This window comes from Lissotriton helveticus, chromosome 4_1 (assembly GCF_964261635.1).
Source record: "Lissotriton helveticus chromosome 4_1, aLisHel1.1, whole genome shotgun sequence".
Taxonomy (NCBI): Eukaryota; Metazoa; Chordata; class Amphibia; order Caudata; family Salamandridae; genus Lissotriton; species Lissotriton helveticus.
The window spans coordinates 1,092,329,880-1,092,354,777 of NC_136063.1; the positions used below are offsets into that span (position 1 = coordinate 1,092,329,880).

The 24,898-nt window shown below is 43.5% G+C and overlaps 1 protein-coding gene across 3 annotated transcripts in view; it reads left to right on the top strand.

Moving 5' to 3' along the window:
• ELP2 (elongator acetyltransferase complex subunit 2) overlaps nucleotides 1-24,898 on the top strand; it is a 964,760-nt gene that overhangs the window by 426,158 nt on the left and 513,704 nt on the right. For all 3 annotated transcript variants that reach the window (XM_078687686.1, XM_078687687.1, XM_078687688.1), the window contains 2 exons: nucleotides 17,805-17,905; nucleotides 22,541-22,672. In XM_078687686.1, coding sequence (XP_078543812.1) covers nucleotides 17,805-17,905; nucleotides 22,541-22,672 — 233 coding nt within the window. The remainder of the gene's footprint in view (nucleotides 1-17,804; nucleotides 17,906-22,540; nucleotides 22,673-24,898) is intronic.

The window sequence follows — 24,898 nt, forward strand, 5'->3', positions numbered from 1 at the left end:
CGCTTAAACCTATATGACTAAAGTAATTCTAGTAAACGATGTAACTATATGAATATTGTATCAAACACATTAAAGTGCTCATTTTATATTTGGAGAACTGGGTATTTCCAGTACAGTCTATGAAGCCTTAACACACAAGTGTCTGATCAAATTGTTTATTTGGTAAGATATATGGTGCACCTTAATTAAAGAACCTTGATGTGCACAAAGCGCTTCACTGCCTTTTGGCTAGGTTAATGCTATAGAAATACATACATACATACATACAAAGAAATATTTTTAAGAAACCAAAGATTCTTTGTTACATTGCCTTAATAAATGTTAAATCAAATAAAATGTACAACTACATGACTGCACCTAGAACAACGGCATTTACGCAAATGAATTTCCCCTCTCAAGATACCATCCATTTTAGCACCATGATATAGACATTGGCATACTCAAATTAGGAATACAAATTTATGCTAAAGTTACATCAGCTTCTGTATTTAACATCCTTACAAAACCTAGTCAGAAGCTCAGAACATAGACTAACACGCCACTTCTAGAACCCCTACCACCTGGGTTACAACTGTATTTTTACTTTCCTTTGCACAATAGTCCTTGTAAGCTGCCACACCTTTCTGTGCCTCATGTTCAGTTTTACATAAGTCCTGTTTCTATGCTCTTGATGTGCTGACCTCTAGCATACAACAAATCTGTCTTCTAAAGTTATTAAATTATATCTATGAAAACGTAAGAAAATTAAGAGTATGTTTAAAATATCCGCTCTACCGATTACCTACCTATTGAGACTTCTTGCATACCGCTACCCAATTTAACTATCCCTGACTTCCACCATAGGGCTGAATGATGCATGCTGGCAGTTCTTACTTTTCTTAAAACTACAGATTAATTACAGATGAACTGTGAATTGTGCAAACCACACCTCACTGCCCTCTTTCCTAAACATGTACTCTGTTATAATACCAGTGTGTGCACAGAGATTTAAGGTTAAGGTTATTTTAAAATGTTTTGAAGACAATATTCCAGATAACTATACATCTCATATTAACCTTTGTGACCTTGAAAAATCCTTGGACTTCAATGCCATTAAAGGAAGGCACGCATGTTAAGTGTATCATTGTGGATGTAATGCTGAACAAAAACTAAAGATGAATAAAAGCATGTACAACATGGTAATGTGTTTTTTAAATATCTTTTTAATGGTTCTTTGAAATCATAGTTTCCAAATGTAGAAATAAATGGATTGAACCTAAAACACACCTCTCCCAACAGAAGAACTGTGCACAACTCCAGTACACGGGCAGTACTACATTCCATCCACACATTTCCGATCAATACCAGTAAAGCTTACAATGGTCTGAAAATTTGTTACACCGATTCCGCTCTGCATGTAACTGTAGTGCTAGAGACACTCTTGTGGTCTGACACCATGTGATGACCTTTGACTACCATTATTTCAATTGACTTTAGTTTGTTAGTTTATACTAGCTTGAATGTACGATGTCCTGCATATGCCTTGCTTCTCTTAAAAGTTTCTTTCTTGTAATCTTGTTGTCTTTCAGTGGGAACTGTCACGGAGTAGGACAGCCTTGCCAAGAACAGAGCGTGTGGGATGTGCATTTGAAAGTGTGAGAGGGAGAGAGAGGTGTGGAATGTACTTTTTGGTCTCGAAGTGCAGTGTTGTGGGCAGTGATACAAATGTGTTCGGTGTTGTACATTGAGAGATGAAGTATGTGATGCTATAAGACATTGAGAAATGAAGTATTTGACTCTATAAGCAGTTGTGCACAATTGTGCATTGTGTTGTACATTAATGAGAATTATGAAGTTCTTATTATTTGCTTTGACATGGCCTCATGTCATCCTGAATTCTGACTCTGCCTTGCTTCAGCTTTTTCTGCGTGAACAGCATCGCTTGCAAGTTGTTTGGGTTAATCATGTTCAAGGATTGTTTTTGTGAGAGATTGTTTAATGTACCAGGAAGGCTTTGTGAGCTTCGTCAAGATAAAGGCTGAAACATGCGAGATTTGGAGGAGGGAACGTGAGAACTCCTTCCTGCCATGGAAGGCTTGCCTGGAAGCTGGCCAGTTTCAGGAGGGTTCCTGGTGCAGAGGGAAAACTCCCGAACCTTCTAGTGCAGAGGTCTTCAATCTGTGGGGCGCGACCCCCAGGGGGGTCGTGGAGTCCTGGGAAGGGGGTCGCAGATTCTGTTGGAGCGTGCAGCAGTTCCTGGCGTCAGGCTGATTGAGGCCGGGTAATCACTGCGGAGGCCTAATTCACGCCTCATTAACAAGTAAAGGTCTTCTGAAGACCTGTGAAGTACTCGGGTGTGCCTTTCTGTGTGTCCCGAAGCTGTTTCAGCCGGGCTCACTTACACGTGCTGGGGAGTGGGGGGGGGGTGTCTGGGGGAGGAGGCTGTAGCCCTTTGAGTTCAATCAATGGACTTAGCTGTGGGGTTTATTTTTCTTTTTAACGTTTTATATAGCGCTAGCTTAACCCGTAGGTATCAGAGCGCTTTACAAACACACAGTAAACAGCAGAAGGACATTACAGTCATTGGTTCAAGTCCCACGAGCCCTCATACATGGCGCCTGTGCAGGAGAAATGTGCCTGAGACTGTTCTTCACGGTGAGGTGTTTAAACAGCCTGTCTGCTCCCCCCCTTCCCCCCCCCCCCAAGCAGGGAAGCACAGAGATGCCCTCCCATGAGAGAGGAAGAAGAAGGAAGAAGACGCAGAGAGATACTGACCCCACCCCCATGAGAGAGGCACAGAAAAGGTGGGTGGATGAAGGATGAGTGTATGTGTGGATGGAAGGATGAAGGGTGGGTGGATGGATGGAAGGAAGGATGAAGGATGGATGGGTGGATGTAAGGATGAATAGATGGATGTGTGAACAGGTGGGTGGATGAATGATGAGTGGATGGATGTAAAGATGAAAGGGTAGATGGAGGGATGAAGGATGAATGGATGGATGTGTGAAAAGGTGGGTGGATGGATGAAAGGGTGAATGGATGAAGGATGTATGTATGGATGGGTGGACAAAAGGGTAGATGGATGAAGGATGTATGGATGGATACAAGGTTGCATGGATGAATGATGGATGGATGGATGAAAGGGTGGGTGGATGGATGAAGGATGGATGGATGAAAGGGTGGATGGATGAAGGATGTATGTATGGATGGAAGGACAAAAAGGTAGATGGATGAAGGATGGATGTATGGATAGATAAAAAGGTTGCATGGATGAATGGTGGATGTGTGAAAAGGTGGGTGGATGAATGATGGGTGAATGGATGGATGAAAGGGTGGCTGGATGAAGGATGTATGTATGGATGGATGTGTGAAAAGGTGGGGGATGAATGATGGGTGGATGGATGGATGGATGGATGAAAGGGTAGGTGGATGGATGAAGGATGGATGGATGAAAGGGTGGATGGATGAAGGATGTATGTATGGATGGAAGGACAAAAAGGTAGATGGATGAAGGATGGATGTATGGGTGGATAAAAGGTTGCATGGATGAATGATGGATGCATGGATGGATGTGTGAAAAGGTGGGGGATGAATGATGGGTGGATGGATGGATGAAAGGGTGGGTGGATGAAGGATGGATGTATGGATGAAAGGATGGATGTATGGATGGAATAATGAAAGGGCGGATGGATGAAGGATGGATAGGTGAAATGGTGGATGGATGTATGGATGGAAGGATGAAAGGGTGGATGGATGAAGGATGGATGTATGGATGGATAAAAAGGTTGCATGGATGAATGATGGATGTGTGAAAAGGTGGGTGGATGAATGATGGGTGAATGGATGGGTGAAAGGGTGGCTGGATGAAGGATGGATGTATGGATGGATGTGTGAAAAGGTGGGGGATATATGATGGGTGGATGGATGGATGGATGAAAGGGTAGGTGGATGGATGAAGGATGGATGGATGAAAGGGTGGATGGATGAAAGGGTGGATGGATGAAGGATGTATGTATGGATGGAAGGACAAAAAGGTAGATGGATGAAGGATGGATGTATGGGTGGATAAAAGATTGCATGGATGAATGATGGATGCATGGATGGATGTGTGAAAAGGTGGGGGATGAATGATGGGTGGATGGATGGATGAAAGGGTGGGTGGATGAAGGATGTATTTATGGATGAAAGGGTGGATGGATGTATGGATGGAATAATGAAAGGGTGGATGGATGAAGGATGGATAGGTGAAATGGTGGATGGATATATGGATGGAAGGATGAAAGGGTGGATGGATGAAGTATGGATGGATGGATGGATGGGTAAAAGGTTGCATGGATGAATGATGGATGGATGTGTGAAAAGGTGGTGGATGAATAGATGGGTGGATAGGTAAAGGATGGACGTATGGATGGAAGGATGAAAGGGTGGATGGATGGATGAAGGATGGATGTATGGATGTATGGGTAAAAGGTTGCATGGATGGATGGATGTGTGAAAGTGTGGGTGGATGAATGATGGATGGATGGATGTGTGAAAGTGTGGGTGGATGAATGATGGATGGATGGATGTGATGAGGTCTAACAGGCGCATTTATGGTTGTCGATAGTTGTTGATGATGAGGAGTACCAGTTTCTAGAATCTTTTGTCGTAAGGGGGTCCTTACGCCTAAAAAGGTTTTACAAGGGGGTCTCGGCATCAAAAAGTTTGAAGACCTCTGTTCTAGTGTGTGTTTTGTGATTATAAAGCTGAGGGTTGCTGACTTAGAAACTGGGAGTTTGGAATCCGAACGGGGACGGACACGTCTACTTCGGAGCGTGGAACCCTGGTTGCTGAGGCTCTCAACCACAGCTATGGCTAGCTGTGAAGGGTTTTTTAGACTTTCAGAGGATGTGGGGCGCTCTCAACCACAGCTGTTTAACTTCCTCAGTCAGAAGTGGGCTGAGATACAGTGCTTGCACCAGGTGAAGTATTGAGGTTTGACTAGTGCCTTTGTGATGCGTGGTTCCAGTGACTGTGGTCATTTGAAGTGTTCAGTTTTGGTTATTACCATTGTGATGTTTGGCCAGTGGCTTTGTTCATTTGAGGTGTTTTCTTTGTGATGTGTGAGTGAGTTGAGGTGCACATCCAAGGTAATCATTTCATGTATGCATTTCATGTATGTATAGCTTTCTGATCTCTTGCAGGATGTCCCAGTATAATTGCTTGAGTCTTATCTCATATTATTTGCTGCTTGTTTATTCCTCATTATTATTCCTACATTAAGCTGCTATATTATTGCTTGCATATAAACATATATATATATATATATATATATATATATATACACATATATTTGAATGTTCTGCATTTGGCATCTGGGAAAGCCTTTCTGTTATAGAGCATTGTGTAAAATAAAACCCCAAGCCTTATTCCAAAAGAGATAGTCGTTGCATTTTATAAAATAAAACCCTTTTCTAAAGGTGCCGTGTTATTTCTCCTGCTTTGCCGAGTGTTGAGCCACCGTGTGGAAGATTCTGTATTACCTGGGAGGCGAAAGCAAGATATTTGACGTCACATGCTAGGATTAAAAAAAAAAAATTTAAAAGGGGAGAATGCGCTCTAAAATGCATGTGTTTTCAGTTGCAGAGTCCCAGATGCCAACTGAGTTATTTGAGAGGGAGATTGCCTCTCTTAAAGAGGGAAAACAAAGTGGTATTTCAGACAGTGGTGTAATTTTGAATGCATTGTTTAGCATGTATCAAAAATTTGAACATTTAGAAAAAGAATGTAGTGAGCTGAGACGAGAGTTGGCTGACGCTCAGTTTGAAAACAAGTCTTTGAAAAAAGAGTTAAACATGTACCACACTCCCAAGCTGTTTGTTTTGCCGAGCTGTTGAGATAGCTAGCAGGGTGAGTCATTTGTGAAAAATGTGAATTTAAAGATGTTGCGAGTTAATCTGCCGGTGTCACAAGAGGTCTTAATTAATTCTTTTGAGGATGTTGCTCAGCCAGAAATTAATTTGAACCGAGAAAATGTGACTGTGCAGGAAGTTAAACAGACCAGTCTATTAGAATTATCGATCGTTGGTTGCAGGTATAAATCAGACATGTCAGTGAAGGATGAATCTTGCTCTACATGGAAAGACGCTATATTGAAAAAATGCAGCAATGTGCTTTTGAATCTGCACAACAGACTGTGCAGTATGTTTTAAAAGTATGGCCATTTCAGAAAGGAGACAGTGAATTTGATGTGCCAGTTCAGGGGCAGTGTGCTATTTTTAGTACTTGTGAAGAACAGGGAAAGAAGAGTATGCTTGTAAACTTATGGACTGAAACATTTTCAAATGCTGGACAAATACAGATGCTTTTGTGCTTTTGCGCATTGAAAGACACTGGGCAGATGACAATAAGATATTGTTTTAAATATTTTTATTTATTCTGGTCAGCAAATAAAAGGGATAGTAACATGGTTACACAGCATGACATCATTTGGTATATACAATTTTGTATCATAGAGGTCTTACACGGATGTCCATACATAGGTTATTCAGTATAGTATTCGTACATCATTCATCCTTCCCTGGTTGTTGCCTGTTGCCTTTACATATTTCTTAACATCCTCATCCTTGTCGCTAAGCTACCTCTGTGTTAATCATTATTAATCACTGTAGCATTAGTTTAGGCAGTGTCTTGTGTGGATCTAAGATATTGTGCAAAAGGTTCCCAGAAATCCCAAGGTCTTAGATGCCTGTGGTATTTCTTCTGCATATGACTCCAGTGTCTCCTTACAGTAGGTCGTATCAGATATCCAATCTTTATATCGTGGTGGGCGCTTGCTGCCCCATCGCATCACGATTTTGCGCTTAGCTAGTAATAATTATTCTAGCCAGCCGAATCATGTAAAGTCCCCCAAACACACTAGTGGAGCATTTTGTATTTGCTCAGATCGCATAGCCGTTAGGGTGCTAATTACTTCCTGCCAGTATAATTTGAGTTGGCAACATGCCTATCCCATATGTAGAAAATCTGCATTCGGAGCCCTGCATCTGTGGCATCTATCGTCTGGTCGAAGTCCATATTGATGTAACTTTACTGGAGTGTGGTATATCTGATGTAGAAATTTGAAGTGAATAATTCGCAAATTGCAATGTGATGTGAGCAGATGCATTTGTGTGTAACTATAATCCCAGTCTTTTTTATCTATAGGATTCCCGACTGCCTCCCCCATCTTTGGAGCGATCTATTCTGGGCTTGACTCTTTTTCCCCTGTGATGCGTTATACAGGCATGTTACTAAGCGTTGGCGTGTGGGAGCTGTAAGCAGTATTTGTAGTGTGTTAAGCTGTGGGGGTTCGTCCGGGAAACAATGGGTATAGCTCCCTGACTGCCATACGCAGTCGCAGGTACGCCAAGATCTTCAGTGGTGTGCGATGCACGCTGAGGGACGAGTCATCTTGCGAAATAAATCTATTATGCAGGAAAATATCTCTCGTATATAGGCCTATGTCCCCTAGTAAAGTTAGCATGTGTTTCTCTTGTGTGACTGTTATTTGTGGATGGTGAGCGATGGGCAATGCCAGGGCATATTTCGGGAGCTTCTGTGCACGCAGTGCTAATGTGTGCCATGCTTGTGACGTGTTAATTACAGAGTGTATTTCCTCTCTTGGGGTGTATCTCTTCGGATCAGATATGTAGGTGATCAGTGGAGACGGTAGCACGCTCTCATGTTCTACAGCTATGTGCGGTATATGTGCATGTGGATGTAGCCAGTAGTGGGCATGTTGTGCCTGAGCGCAATTAAAGTGTAATTGTAGATCTGACGCCCCGAAACCCCCTTGATGGTATGGTTTGGTTAGAACTTCCCATCCAACTCTCGCTTGTTTCCCGACCCAAGTTAGTCGCTGCATGGCTGAACGCAAAAACAACGCTCGTGTGAGCCAAATCGGGATGTTCATAAACAAGTATAAAAATCTTGGTAAGACCACCATCTTTTGTATGACAATCCTATCAGCCAGGGACAGAGGCAATTTGATCCACCAATCTACTTGTTCTTCCAATTTCTTTATTGCTTTACCATAGTTCTCTCGAACCACCGTCTCCGGATTCCGGTGTATCCATACACCAAGGTATTTTACCGGTTTGGTCTGACGTTGTAGTGGGAATTCCAGGTTGGGCTGTGTTGTAGGTAGAGTGAGTTGTATGACTACTAATTTTTCCCAGCTGATACTGAGTCCCGAATAGCCTTCAAATGTAATATATTCTCTAATGAGCGGGTTTAAATAATTATCCGTGTTTCGGACATATAGAACCGTATCATCGGCAAATAATGATATGCCTATTGGACGTATCTGGAATTGAAGAGCAGATTCAGAGTGCTTTTGGCAAATTTTACATGCTAATGGTTCTAGTGCTATTGTAAAGAGAAGCGGTGACAGTGGGCACCCCTGCCCGGTTCCGTGGCTTATATTGATTGGGTCAGAGGTATTCCCATTTATCCTAATGCGCGCACCGGGTTCGGCGTACAATAGCCCAATCCAGCGCAAAAAGGGTACCGGGAAGGCCATCCTGCGCAGTACTGTAATCATAAATACCCACTCCACTGACTCAAAGGCCTTCTCCGCATCCAATAAGCCTGCGGCTGCTGGCAATTCAGGATTTAATTGATGAAACATTGCAAAGATAGTCCTGCGGTTTTGCATAGTGGATCTTGTCGGAATAAAACCGGCCTGATCTGCAATATGAGATTCTGCAACAAAGGTTGTACCCGTGTTGCAATAATTCTAGCTAAAATGTTGGCGTCAATATTTATTAAAGACAGTGGGTGGTAGGATTCACACTTAACTGGGTCCATGCCTGGTTTAGGGAGAGTGATCAGTAGCTCCTCCCTCAGCGAGGTCGGGAGCAAGCCCTCCTCATACGCCTCTTCGTACGTCTCAGCTAGATGTGGGATCAATAACTCTCGAAATTCTTTATAGAATTCCCCGGTGAGCCCATCCACCCCAGGAGCTTTATTTTTGGGAAGAGAGTTAATAGCCTCTTTGATCTCATCTTTAGTAAAGTGATGACACAGGTATTCCCGATGATCATTCGATAGCCATGCTAGTGCAATGTCATCTAAGTAGTGGCAGATTTCAGAATGGGGCACAGTTGTTTGTGTGGAATATAGGCGAGTATAATATTCTGCAAAGCAGTCTAGAATCAATGGGGTGTCATATGTAAGTTGTCCTTGTGTGTTTGTTATTTGTGTTATATATGTAGACCGGTGTGGTGGCTTTATTCAATGCAGAAGCGCCCGTCCTGGTTTCCCCCTCTACAAAGTTACGTGCTGTGTATTTAGGTGAAATATACTTAATGTCATCTTCTGCGAATTCATGATGATGGGTATCAACCCTCTGCCTAATATCCGCTCGTATCTAGGGGTTCCCAGTGACCGCAAATTCTGTCTCTAACTGTTGGATCTCCCTTTCTGCCATTGATAATTGCTGTTGAATATCTTTCAATATACCTGCATGCTTTCCTATACAGTGTCCCCTTATAGTAGCCTTAAAGGCCTCCCAGAGTGTGTTCGCACTACTAACGGACCCTGCATTTAGATCAAAGTATTCTACTATAGCCTGAAGCAGCTCAGAGCGAAATACCTGGTCTAAGAGTGCTCCCTGTTGCAAGCACCAGGTAAACTGATGCGGCGTGTGAGTTGGGACTGCGAGCACCAGACGAACGGGCGCATGGTCTGACAGTGTCTTAGGCATGTGGTCTATCAATGTTGTCCATGTACTAACATCGTGTGTAGCTAGCCAGTAGTCTATTCTCGACCACGTATTATGTACCGTGGACGTGCATGTGCCGTCCCTGCGACCCGGGTATCTTAAACGCCACAGATCAGTCATTGCGCATTCTACCATGCCATCTCTTATCGCCTTTGCTGCTTTCCTCCCATATCGTTCATTACCTGTGGAACTATCTAAGGCAGGATCTAAGCATGTGTTAAAATCCCCGCCCCAGATAATGGGTGTGGGCGGTAGATCTCGTAATTTTGCCCATATATGAGCAAAAAGAAAGCAGCTCATCCGTGTTTAGGCCACATGTTGTGACTATGGTTAAGGCGGTGCCTCCAAAGTTGCCCTGTACTATGACATATCGCCCCTGGTCGTCTTTGATTGAGCTAATAAGGGTAAATGGGGTACCACGTCGAACCAGGAACATTACTCTCTGGCATAGGTGGAATAGGAAGATGCCATTCGATAAGAAGCCCACCTTGCAGCTATTCTCTTCTCTGTGGTGTCTGTAAGATGTGTTTCCTGCAGACAGGCAACGTCTACCTTATGTCGGTCTAGGTATGCCAGGACCTTGTGAATTTTCTGCAGATTCTGAATGCCTCTGACATACCAGGTCAGGAATGTTAATGATCTAGTCTGTTGTGTTTTTTTATCCGTATACATCCTTCCCCGTGAATCGGACTTGCCGGTGACTTGTGTGTTGGTCTCTGCCATGTAAGATATGGTATCTTCTACAGTGATGCTGACCAGGGTTTTCGGATTTTCACCCCACCCATCCCCCTCCCACTTTGCCAACCCCGGAACTACGGCGAAGACAATCCCCAATAAACCAGGTAACTCCCCACTCCCCTCCCTCCCGGTTTTGAAACTGAAACTTGGTGTGGTGCACACAGGTTGGCGGGAGCTGCAAACCGAGATATTCCGGCGATATAAAATCGCAAGGGGGGTCACATCAAGAAACTCAAAGGTTTTGTGTACCTAGTGACCTATCCTTGATAGTGCAGCACATCTCTTATCATAAGTGACCCTTTTTGTTTAACTAAGCGGCAATACACATATAACACAAAGTCATGCAAGGGTTACTAAAACCCAGTATCAGAGTTTGCACTTATCTATGCAAGTGGTTACAGAGGCGTGTTCTTGTATCTGCATTCTGAAGCTCACACCGGCGGTGCGGTTGGTGCTAGTCCGTTATTTGATGTCGGAGGCATCCTGCTGTTCATCCAGGCCACCCCTCGGTGGCTTCCTCCTGGGGGCCTTTTTGCTATAAAAACTTGAGCACATCCTTAGGTTCGTTGTACACAGTTGACTTGCCGCCATCCGTGATCCGCAACTGCGCTAGGTAGATCATTGCATATGAAATGTTCTGGTCGCAAAGCTTCTTCTTCACTGGCAGGAACTTCTTTTGGACTTCCCTGACCTGCTGTGTGAAGTCTAGGTTTATGGAAATGTCCATGCCTTCATGCTTTAGACTACCCAGTTCTCTGGATTTCCAAAGCGCCGCATCACGATCTCGATAATTTAGTAGACTAGCAATGATCGGCCTTGGTCTGGCGCCCGGTGGAGGTGGTGGGGCCAGTGATCTGTGCGCCAGTTCAACAATTAAAACATCCGAGAAAGTTTCCCTTCGCAGCAGAGTCGTTACCAGTCCTTTGATATATTTCTCCAACGGGCCTGTGTTTGTTGTCTCCGCAATTCCCATTAGTCGAAGGTTCTTCCTTCTTGAGCATGCTTTGGAGTCTTCTGCACTCGCCATTAGGGCTGCTATGATTTTATCCATCTTACCCTGCCGCTGATCCATTTGCTGGTGCACGTCTTCAACATCAGAAATTCTTCGTTCAGCCATGTCTAGGCGCTCCGTATGCCTGTCCAACCGTTCAGACATCCGATCCACTCTGTTTGTGAGGTGTCTATTTTCCCATCAATATTTGTGAGGGTGGCCTGTATCGTCACAAACATTGAGTGCACATCCCCAGAAGCTTCTCTGCGCCTGTGTGGGCGCCACTCCGCCCTGAGTAGGTTGATGATCCTCCTGACCCCGCTGGGTTGCTTTTTTCGTTTGTTCGAATTGTAACTTTGATTAGGTCCTGTCCGTTTTCCCCATGGTCCTCCTGTAGGATTTGTAGAGGGTGCGCACCTTTTCCTGTCCGAATTAAATATACATCATGAGGCGTTATCTTTGACCTTTGTCCCTGTTTTTATGTGTATCAGATACAGTCCGCTCTGGGGTGCCTTTCTTACAACGACGCTGCGGCCCTGGACGTCTCTGCCAACCTCCCCACTGATAAGCCGTTTCTCCTGGGCGCTGTTTTGATTTGCTTGCTGTGTGCCAGTCTATAGCTGGGCAAATGGACCTCCCCATCATCAGTTCCACTATATTGCGGCTGAATTTGTACTGCTCTTGTTCGGGCCCAGCACCTTCCAAGCAGAACCCCAGTGCAGACCCTGGCGTTGTTCGACGTTTGGTTCCTGAACTCACTGTGTTTCCTGGCGCAGCCCTCTATGGAGCACTAGGGTAGTGGAAGTAGTCCATGGACAAGGCCACCGCTGGCCATGCTGTGACCGGACTCGCCCTCCTGTGTATTGGAGCTGTAGCAGCCCGATCCTGCTGTCTTACCCTATAAGGTGTATGCTCTGTGTCGAGGGCGCCGTCCTCCGCTAAATGGCAGCTGTGGCGTATCTTAATTAACGTGTCAGTCTAGGGTCTGCTTCAGCGCACCACCTTCACCCTGGGTTGCCCCCTCAGTCGACACTCTCAGTGCTTGCCTTTCATTTCTCTCAATATCCGCTTTGGGGGCCTTGCAGTCTCACCTTCGCGATCCCATGGCGATAGTTCGCCTTTGTGTCCTCCAATGCGGATATCTCGGGGTTAATGCCAGCGTAGGTCTTTGTGCCCTCCGGCGCCGCAGCCAATGTCGTCTTTCCACTGCGTGGCTGCCACCAGTGCTGGTCCGGCACACCCTTTCCATCCTCACACGGCTCTGTTTTCTCTGTTTTCTCTGCCACTCGTTTGTTGCTCCAGCCTCTGTTACGCTGCTCCAGCTTTATGAAAGGGTATTGAGTTTGTTGTGCGCCGCCGTTTAAAAATGGCCGCTTGCACCCGCCGCCTCCCCGCTACGTGCAGGAAGGATCGGCGACGCCGCTCTTCTGGATAGTGTCTGCCACTTGCGTGCACTACGTCAGGCCGGTGTTCCCTAGAGCTTGCGGCTTCAGCCCACGTCTTTCTAACCTGGCCCTCCCTTACGCCACACGGCCGCACCTGATCTCCAGCTTCCCCAGATCGATTTTCGCCGCCAAGCAGGTTTCTAAAGACGGACCCAGTCCTCTGATGCAGTTCTGCAAGGGACACAAGCTTCTTGCAGCTTACTAGTTGACCGAAGGAGCTCGCTCAAGAAGCTAGCCCAAATGACACTAAGACATAATGTAAATATCACTTTTGAATTTTTTCAATTGCAATGGGAAGAAGCAAATGTTGTCAAGTGGCATATACAGACAGAAACTGCAGTTTTGCAGTAACAGTTGCTGCAGGTCCCAATAGAAAGTCCAGGGGTGGTATTTGAGACACATAGGATTCCTCAGTGAAGTGGCAAATTGTACTGCAAAGAGCAGCTATTGTGCCTGCTCATGGTCCTAAACATTCACTAGACAGAACCTTTAATTCCCTTACAGATGAAAAGGCTAAAATCTTTGAGACACCGGTGGTGACACACAATTCAGATTTGGGGTGCATGACTAAATGCGAGCACCTAGGAGAGAAAGACCATACAAACAGGTGGGCAGAGAATGAAGGGATGCATATCCCCTAGATTTACCTAGAACTGTACTTCTTATGTGTCAGGATGCACAGTGCAGACCAGTCCCACAGAAGGTGAGGGGCGAGTTGAAGAAAGGAAAATTACCAGAGCAGACAGAGCAGATGGATTACTTTGGGCTTCTGCCAATTGATAAAGGGAACACTATTCAGCGGTGAGTGGAAAAATAGTCAGGAAGGAGACTGCCCTAGCCCTTTTACAGTGCAGGGAAAAGGAGAGTTTCACTCAGATACCAAGAATTCATAGGCTAAAGTGTGGGTAGAATTCTCAGAGAATTCCCCAGAGCCAGTAGAGAACCGTGCAGACAAAAATGACAATATTGTTCCTTCAAACTCAAAACAGAGAAAGGAAAACTTATGCTTTTTGAAAAATGTTTTTTGCAAGAAGAGTGATGCTTGTTTCTTTATCAAATCATACTGCGGCCTGATGTCCCTGTCCTGTGAGTGGATGCCCATGTCTGTGTGCCCTGTGTGGGACCCCTCCCCTCCCCCCAACCCTGGAGTGATCACTGGATGGTGCAAGCCGAAATCCTGTGGCTGAACAAACCAGACGAACCAACCAAGCCAAGAATCATTAACTGATTTCAAAATAATACACAGTTATAATTTTGAATGCAAGAAGGCCGTGTTTTTCACATAGAAGGACATTATTTGTTCTGAAAAAAAGAACAACAAAAATGTTGTGAAATCGAAATTGAAATTGAAGATGTTTTTTCACTTTTGAGATGATGATGTTGCCTTTGTTTTTAAGCAAAAATATATAAGCTTTGTTGCTTCAACAGTAGAAGTTCCAGAATTAGCCATTTGAGACATTAGGATCATTACTGAGTTCTTATGCTTGATTCTATTTGTGCATTCATTTTGTGTAGACATCAAACATTTATTCTTGCTGAGTATGCAGATATGCATGAGCTATTTTTACATGCTTTGAAATGATTATCACGAGCTTTTATGATTTCACTGCTTTAACATGTGTTTCAATCATAGTTGTGCTTTCAGTTAAGAAGTTCAGTTTTTTATATATGTTTGTGATGATAGTCAAAGGTCATGGGGTGGAATGTTGCGCTAGAGGCACTCTTGCTGTCTTACATCCTGTGATGACCTTTAAATACCATTATTTTAATTGACTTTAGTGTGTTATTTTATCTTAGCCTGAATGTACGATGTCCTGCGTATGCCTTGCTTCTCTTAAAAGTATCTTTCTTGTAATCTTGCTGTCTTTCAGTGGGAGCTGTCGCAGAGTAGGACAGCCTTGCCAAGAACAGAGTGTGTGGGATGTGCATTTAAAAGCGTGAGAGGGAGGGAGGGGTGCGGAATCTACTTTTTGGTCTCAAATTGCAGTATTGTGGGCAGTGATGCACACGTGCTCGGTGTTGTACATTGAGAGATGAAGTATGTGATGCTATAGGACATTAAGAGATGAAGTATGTGTACAATTGTGCATTGTGTTGTACATTGATGAGAATTATGAAGTTCTTACTATTGGCTTTGACATGGCCTCTCGTCATCCTGAATTCTGACTCTGCCTTGCTTCAGCTTTTTCTGCGTGCATAGCAGCGCTTGCAAGTTGTTTAGGTTAATCACGTTCAAGGATTGTTTTTGTGAGAGATTGTTTAATGTACCCGGAAGGCTATGCGAGATTCGTCAAGATAAAGGCTGGAACATGCGAGATTTGGAGGAGGGAAACGTGAGATCTCCTTCCTGCCATGGAATGCTTGCCTGAAAGCTGGCCTGTTTCAGGAGGGTTCCTGGCGCGGAGGTAAAACTCTCAAACCTTCTAGTGTTTGTTTTGTGATTATAAAGCTGAGGGTTGTTGACTTAGAAACTGGGAGTTTGGAATCCGAACGGGGACGGACGCGTCTACTTCGGAGCGTGGAACCCTGGTTGCTGAGGCTCTCAACCACAGCTGTTTAACTTCCCCAGTCAGGAGTGGGCTGAGATACAGTGCTTTCACCAGGTGAAGTATTGAGTTTTGACTAGTGCCTTTGTGATGCGTGGTTCAAGTGACTGTGGTCATTTGAAGCGTTCAGTTTTGGTTATTACCATTGTGATGTTTGGCCAGTGGCTTTGATCATTTGAGGTGTTTTCATTGTGATGTGTGAGTGAGTTGATGTACACATCCAAAGTAATCATTTGATGTATATATAGCTTTCTGATCTCTTGGAGGACGTCCCAGTATATTTGCTTGAGTCATATCTCATATTATTTGCTGCTTATTTATTCATCAGTATTATTCATGCATTTAGCTGTTATATTATTGCTTGCATATAAACATATATATATATCTCTACATATATTTGAATGTTCTGCATTTGGCATCTGGAAAAACCTTTCTGTTAGAGAGCATTGTGTAAAATAAAACTCCAAGCTTTATTCTAAAAGAGAGAGTCCTTGCATTTTGTAAAATAAAACCCTTTTCTAAAGGTGCTGTGTTATGTCTCCTGCTTGGCCGAGTGTTAAGCCACCATGTGGAAGATTCTTTATTATCTGAGAGGCGAAAGCAAGACAGTAACATGGTACTTTTTCCATGCGTTGAGTTCTAGAATTATTGTTTTGCCATCAGATAACTACATATTTCTAAGACTTACCCTGTTTACACTTGTGTACTCTTAGTCCTCTCTTTGGCAAGTCCTTCAGTCGTCGATCCCCAATACAAAATCTCAAGACTCCGGTCCTACAAACCAAACCGAGTTTTCCAAATTGAAGATTACATTCTTCTAACAGTTCCAAAGTTTGTGTTCCTAGATGCTCCATATTTATACTTGCCTTGGAATACACTGTCTATAGACATTCCTAGTTTACTCTCCTTATCTTAAGGAAAATGTTAACGATTAGTCGGTTACTATAAGACCAGAATCAAGAGAGCACAACGCGTTGCATATGGTGAGATTCATATGTGTTTTGACCGCTCTTAACATGACAAAGTGAGTTGAATGTATATTCCTTTGGGATTTTCAAAGAAATTGGTTTCTTAAGCTCTTGAATTTGACCAAGAACACAGTCATCAGGAGGTAGTCAGAAACTTCTCATTGCAAATCCTGCATAATGTCATCAATAAAACAATAAAAGACATACTGCTTTGTTCTATGGACAAAATAGGCATGTGAAGATTACATTTTTCAAGCAGCCAGGATTAGCAAGATTTGGCATGAATGAGCACTGATACACTAATTTCTGGATATCGCCACAGTGTCATGAAACATCAAAGGAAAATATTTGAGTTTATAAAGAGATATATCGAGTCAATGCAGTCAAATCTGGCTTTGCATTTTGGCAAAACGTAAGGTAATAAAAGAGAGTTCATATTTTGGGATGTGGATGATCCTGGGATACGGCTGGTATAACAGCAGGATACACACAACCACGCCATAACAGACAGATCAAATGGAGATTTTTCTGGCTCAATGAATAGCAATAGGGAGGTCTAGTGGTACTAGACAAATGGCAGGATTGGTGACCTTGAGAAACACAGCGTTTGTTGATAAATAGGTTGGTGCAGACAGGGATAGTTAACATATGGGAAAGATCTCTTTCTTACCAGCTAGCACTGTTTGAGCTCATACAGAACTGTTCTTACACGGACTACATTATATACTAGGACTGGAAATGACCAGCTGAGAGATTGGTGTTGGGCAGAACGGGGTGAAGGTCAGTTTTTATAGTGAGTTTACATTTTGCACTAATGGTTAATACAATCAGTGTGTAAGAAGAGAGGACATAATCTGACTGGTTCAATGGACTGAAATATTTGATTTTTTTCTTAACACTGAATTGATAATAGGGTCTATTAAGTGTCATATTTATGTGCTAATAGGTGTTTTTTATTTGCTCCAACAGTGATGTAGTGTGGTGGGTCATATGTTTTCGTTTAGCCCCTTCGCCGCAGGGCTAATTCTCCCGTGGTGCGGGGGGAGGGGGGCCGCGCGCTGTGCTCGAGACGAGCTCAGCTCGTCATGCAGCATGGCGGCACTGTGCTCATGACGAGCTGAGCTCGTCATGACCACGCCCGTTTGAATAGAACGCTCAGCACAGCAGGGGAATTATCCCCGCGTGGGAGCTCCGCGACGGTCATGACGAGCTCAGCTTGTCATGAGCACAGCGCCACTGTGCCTCATGACGAGCTGAGCTCGTCATGAGCACCGAAGGTGTTAAAGTAGATTTTTTGGGGATATATCATATCACATTACATTTTTAAAGTAACAGTTTGGTGAAAATGCCTAACATGATTACTACGTGTAATGCCTGTGCTTAATTCCCTAGATGGCAAGATTCATCAACCAATGTGCTTATTGTCTGCATCAATGGATAAAACTATGATACTTTGGGCACCGGATGAAGAGTCTGGCGTATGGCTAGAGCAGGTATGTTTGCATGTGTGTTGTTTTTTTATTTTGTTTTTCTTTTTTGTGTGCCTTTTTTTGGCTTTGTTTGCAATTTTAACCAATCAGTGCCTTGAGACCCTTACAGGTGAGTAGCGCGCTATACAAATTTTGTGATTGAATGATTCAGCCCTTTTGTATCTTTTAGACACTGTCTTATTCTGGTAACTATATAAACACATTTTGACGGCAATGTTTAAATACCTTCCTCTTAAATTTGACAACTACTCCACCATTTTACCATACACTACCATTATCTATAAAAACATTCCCCTCGTCAGTCATCCTTCATTGATTGAAAGTACCTTTCTTCAGTCCATTGAAAACTAACCTAAAGTCTCCTTTTCTCTGTTCACAACCCCTGCCCATTAATTCCAACTCTATATTTATCTCAGCTGTTTAGTTGTCTGATTTAGTCCTCTAACCTATTGTTTATTCTCTATATTGAATTTCCACTTCCAATTACCAGAAAATTGTTACGCTTGCATAATTTCAACTGTACATTTATATAGTTTGTAAAAATCTCCAACCATCTGTATTTTTATGAGACTCTACTTCCAACATGTGGATATTTATGAAAAACGTATCCAAACTTCTTCCATCGTTACTCTTATAAGTTGCCTCTTTTTCCCTTCTCCTTGTACTTCTGTAAACAACCACTAGTTGACTTCCCCAGCTCAAGGTGGCTCATATCTCTTGTTTTTCTTTGTAAAGTACTCCCCTCCCCATCGTCTGTACCTTCTCCAGCACACCCCCTATTTAGGGGGCAGATGGTGCATATATTGCCCCCTAAAACTCCTCCAGTTTGTCTTTTTCTCTACCAAAATGTAGGAGAAAATTAGTCAGAAATGTTGGCAGTCCAAAAGCTAAGTTTGTAGTGGCTGATCTGCCTCTATGTGTGTCTAGATAGAAAAATTACCTTTGTGAAGGTCTGCTGAGCAAAAGCAGCCCAACTTTCACTGAGTATTAAAAATATTTTCCTTAACACACTGGAAATCATCACCAGTACATATGTAAGGCTAGCTAGATATATGTCTCACTTAGGGGTTATATTGCCACTTGTTTCTAACCAATGAAGCAAGAGGGAACATGTATATATTGAAAAGGATTGGAGAGGCATATCTTGTGCCAAGATGGCATTGTAAGGGTAACCGGAGTGCTTCTTGATCTGCCGGAAGACAGTGAGAATCCTCTGGTCTGTTGGGGTCTGAGCAAAGCTGCAGTTGTGTGCCACACATTAGAGGTAGCACCAGGAGCAACCGGCGCCAGCTCCCCTCTGAGGCATTGCACCATTTGCCCATATTTGGAGGAGACGGAGCTGCAAGAACACACCACCCAAAAATGGCAGCCACATCTTCGATATGGCCGCAGCTTCAGGAGGTACCCATGGAACATCTTCTGGGGCTGCGTAGCTCTGATGCTCAGATCGACCCAACTTCAGAAAGGCCCCAGGTGCATTATCGGACGCATGCCCAGCACCCGGGAGCACCCGCACTGAAGATGCATGGGGCAATGATAGAGACCACGACTAAATGACATACTGTGCTGCCTTCCACCTGGGCACTTGCGATATATTGGCCAACCCTCCAACGGATCCCTGGGGCCAGAAAATAAAAGTACAGTGATCTGTACTCCGGTGACAGCATACTTACTGCCTCACAGGTGACAACTGAAAATGCGATGTCACGGCCCTCTGGACTAAATGTGAGGCCCATTGCTGCACCATAGGCTCAACGCTTACAAGCGAGGGGGGACACAGAGTTATTAAGTGAGCTGGTGGCCCTCCAGACACCCTAGGGCTTCTGCACCTACCCCTTAAGAGCGCTGCTTTAGTAGAGGGCAATGGAGATCAGACTTGATGTAGCTGCTGCATAGGGACTCCATCCACATCTAGCATTTCCAGTTGTTGCACCCGGAAAGTCAGCCACCTGAGTTCTGGAAGACCTATAGGACCCCAAACGGTCTCTGTGTTGAGAGGTCTCCAACTTCATGCACTAGCACCTTGACCACACCTATCCCAGCCTCACTCTGTGAAGGATGGGGCAGGTGAGAGGTTTGTCATCTGGGATCCTATACCGGTCTGAGAACCCCACATCACGGCCGTGGTGGGACCTCTTTGAATTGCCAATGGTTCCTACCCACATATAGACATCTCCGCCCACAATGAGTCTGCCTGCAGGAGCGGGTGGGGCGGGGGCACTCAACACACTAATCTATGCATCAACCCTGCAAAGAAGCATTACAGATGCCCTACTTCTGGAGGACATCAATACATAGCTGGGAAGCTAACACACTAAAGATTCAGTTACACTGCATGAGCAGAAAGGCGCATGAGCCTACTTTTCCAGGTAGGTGGACAACTCTTAAGGCTGGAGGTATAAACTACCTTCGACCCTGAAAGCAACTCTTTGATGTCCACCTGGTCCATATCTTCATGTTCCCAGTGAGGTAGCAAGATGTTGGCGTGATTGAGCTTTTGTAATTTAAATTCATCCACGCTGCGGACCGGTCACACACTAGTGATGTCTAAAAACAACCGTAATGGGTCAATCAAGTACTTAATCCAGCACATCTCAGTAAAAAGAACAAATCCCTTCACAAACAAACTTGTCAACATCTAACCCTATCCTTAAGCTGTGAGGTGGCAGACTCTTAAAAACTGGGCATGGTCCTGCCAGTGCCAGGTATTGTAACAGGTAAAGGTAGGAGAACAATGCCAGCAAAGAATCCCTCCCCCCCCCCTTATGAAGTGAATTTCTAGTAAAGTAAAGTTTCGATGCAAAACACCATGCCCCCTTCCCACATATATACCACTGCCGCTTGATAGCCTGTGGCTGGGTCCATATCTTCATTAGCATTTTGAGAGTCTGGTTTCTGGGCGAGCATAGCGTTGGAGTTCTGGAGATGATCGGTTGTCACCCTCCAGGAATTCCTTAATTTTGAAGGTGCTTCATGTATTCTTTCTTGACACCCCATGCCATTCAGGGCTTCTTGGACGAGAGTTCGGTCTGCAGCTGATCCAATGTGTTGTCTTATGGTGAACTCATGCCGAGGAAAGCAAGCGTTTTTTTCAGACACATTGACACTAGGGTGTGGCCTTCCCAATTGAAGATGATGCGGATGGGATGGGCTCATTTGAAGGAAGCTTTGTACCACAAGAATGTTATGATGGGTCAATGCTTGTTGCTTCTGAAACGTGCTAACTGAGAGGTCCTGGAAGATTGGAAAAGGGACCCTGCTGTAGAGCATTGGGCATCCCAACCTTACTGCTTTCATAACTTTTCTTCTTCTTACAAGTAATGCCAGCACGCTAGGATGTCTAGCAGTCCCTAGATGCTTGTGGCTACAGGTAATGCTCTGTGGGCCCTGTTTGAACGCAGGGGCAGTCTTCCAGTTTTTTAAGGATAGCTTCCAAGAGGCCTTGAACTTTAGCTTTAACATTCTTCCCCTCCACGCCCCTGGGCATACCTTGAATGCGTAAGTTGTACAGGCAATATCTGTTTTCCGAATCTGGTTTTTCCATCATGGCTATCACTTGATTGTTTAGTCGTAAGAGGCAGGCTTTGTTTTGGTCCAGATCCAGAGTCCTCTCATCTTTGGTGCAGTCAATCGTATTCAAGCGTCCACCTAGGTCCACTGTTTCCTTCTGCACTTCTTTAAGACCATGGCAAAGGTCCACTCCGACCCCAGTAATCTCGGTGTTGATGTCTTGGAAAACTTCATCGTAAAGGATTTAGCTATTCTTTCATTGTGTTCCAGTCTACAAAGTTCTTGGTGTCTGCTTGATACCCAGTTATTGGTTGGCTTCCACTGAAACCTAAATTGTTTGTTATTGTTGATGCCCTTAGTTTTGGAGTCTTGTTTTATGCTCCATCCTTCCACTAAAACACTTATGACGGCACATAGTCCTCTAGCCTGCAGCCTTTCACTCCCTGCCACCATCTCACCCTTCACACTTAGCACTTGTAGCATTAAAGATTTAAACAACCTGGCAAAGAGGTATTCTCCCTCCATAAACTACCACTTTTGAATACAGATGTAGCCCTCCTCCAGGAGACCCAACTGCTCCCCCTGGACCAGGTTCGCCTTTGGTCCAATCTATTCCCCATGCAAACCATTTTCCTCATCTAAGCACAAGACAGGTGGAGTGGGTATTCACTTGAGAAAAGGGTGAAAAATTTCACACCAGAAGTTTCCTAAAAACAAGAAAGCAAGGTGTGTGGAATTACGAGGCACATTCAGCAGCCACATTCTTAATGGCATTTCAATGTATTGCCCCAACCAGGGGCACAAGCATTTCTAGTGTCAGGCCCCAGGAACTCTTCTTCACTGGGCATAGCAACCCGTTATCATAAGGGAGATTTAAATAAAGTTATGGTTGGGGATGTGGGCAGGACGAAACAGCGCACACGGGATGGTTTGGTAGTCCTGTCTCGTCCCAGGAAATTCTACCTGGAATGAGTAGGGCTGGTTGACAATATGGACATCCTCTAAATAGGGATTATTCCTACTATTCATAACTGTGACTGTTTTTTTTATTTCGTTACTAGTTCATTTTAAGGGTTGTGAGTAATTCAGCTATTAAAGCCATTATTTCTCTGCTCTACTTTTTTTCAGATCCGTGTGGGAGAAGTGGGTGGAAACACGCTTGGTTTCTACGGCTGTCAATTTAGTCCTGATGGATCAATGATTCTTGCCCATGCCTTCCATGGAGCATTTCACCTCTGGAGACAGAATCCGTCCATAAAAGTAAATCTGTTGCATGATTAGCAAATCATTACTTACTCTAATAGAGTGTACTTTCCTCCAGGATTCTGAAAGTTAAGGTGGACTGTTTGGAGTGTTATGTAGGCGATATTTTTGAGAAAATGACAGTTGTCCCAGTTGAGTGAATGGCATGTTTACTGTTGTAGTTATTTTCAAATTCTTCAAGCTGCTGTAGAATAAGAGGGCTCAGCAGGACTTGTAAGAAAATCTAAGACAACATCATAGCAGAAAGATCACGGAAGTAAGGGGCATGAAGAGACAAGACACAAACAATGGAGACAATAAAATAAACCTTGACAACTAAAATGCAAATATTATCAGGTGAGTGCTGCTCCATACAAAGGCGAAAAATGAGCAAAGATATCATCATCACTCTGTTTATCAGGCAGAATCCTTACACAACTGTCAGGGAGGACTGACCGTACCTTATCGGAGAAATACACTCCGAATGCACATTTTGGGTATGTAGTTGAATGTGGAAAACTTGAGACTGACAAACTGTGGTGTTTTACCTTTCACACAATTGTAGCTTTAGAACATTCTTTACTGCCTAAGGTGAATAACTTGAGGTTGAACTTCCATCTAATGGACTGAGTGCTTGCTTTTAGTTGAAGACCACATTGTTCAACTAAAAGACGATGATATATCCATTTGAAGTATGTTCTACTCATGATCAAACATTCTCTAAGAGATCGAAAAAGGATACATTAATCACAGTTCCTATGGGTGGATTGTTTGGAAGGTGTACATTATCCTTTCATGTGTTCCATAGGGTGGATTGGTTGGCTTTGTGACCTTCCTAAAGAGCACTTTATAATGTTGAGTGGAGTGTGTAATGGGTTGTCTCTGGATGGTGATTTGAAGTAAAGGTTAAGGTATTTTAACCACCCATCTAACCTGTGTTAGCTGCTGTTTGCCTGACACCAGTTTAATTCTGACTGACATCCCGCTGGTGTATTCTTCTTCTGGCCTTGTGTGGCTACAACAAGTGGTCATACTATTTCTCCTAGTCTAGGAGCTACGTTTCCTGGTAAGGGGTTGCTGACTAGGGTTGAGGGGTCCTTAATTTTCATTTATAGCTATTTCTGTGGATCCTGTATTTGTTCTTCAGTGGGAACTGTCAGATTCTGGGTCCTTGAAGGTTTGTTTCATAGGGTTATGTTCCTGCATGACAGAGGGTTAATGACTAATTGTCACGGTTGTGTTCTGTGGTTAGAGGGATTGTTTTGTTGCAGTCTAAACCTGGGCTCTGTATATCTTCATTGGTATGGGCAATTTTTTATTTGGGCATTTATTAACACAGTTATTCTAAAAACTGGCATTTTGCTTAACGGTAATGATGGTATAGGTGATTTTGGTTCAAGGAGGCAAATAGATTTGGAATTATTAATGTTTAGATACATAGCGAGTGTGTGTGTTTATGTGAGATCTGATTTGTAGATGGGTCTAGCAATATGTGCTTTTCTGTACTGTTGTATCTCGGGTTGCGGGGTCTAGTAGTGTTGTTTTCTGGGGTGTGACGTAAGTGAGTAGATGGGAAGTGATATGATGAAAATGAGGAGCTACTCAGAGACTTTTGGGAGGTGTACTCATGGGCTTGTTGGAATTTGTAATGGTCAGAGTATTGTGGATTTAATTTACACTTTAGAACTCAGGTCCACTCTTCTGGATGTGGTTTTCAGGTGTTATATTGTTTGGGTGTTAATGATTTTGTGTTGACCTTGGCCAGACATCTTTCGTAACACAGTACTGCAGCCACTGCCATGTAGTCGCACACAGTTTCATCTCTGTGGGGTAATGTTCGTACCAAGAGCTGTACCTTAAATACATTACATATAGAAAAAGATCAAATGCATGAACCTGTTGCCAAATACTGAAATGAAAACCTCTAGTTGCTATCAGTCAGTCAGCCAAATCACTTTATTCGATTCTTAAATTATTAAGATCATAAATGTACAAAAAGCACAATATAAAATATACATTAAATAAAATATAACTTTCATGATTCAAATGGTAACAATGGTTTGTTTAAGGCAGTAAATTTAAAAACAAGATAAAATTCATGATTCACAGGACGTAATGGTCCAGCCGCCTAGTCTTCTATGAAAGGAGTAGATATGAGGCCTCAGTAGAACATACTAACTCATTAGATAATAATTGTAAAAAATACAGAGCTGGGCGACACTTGGTAAAATGATATTTACCATA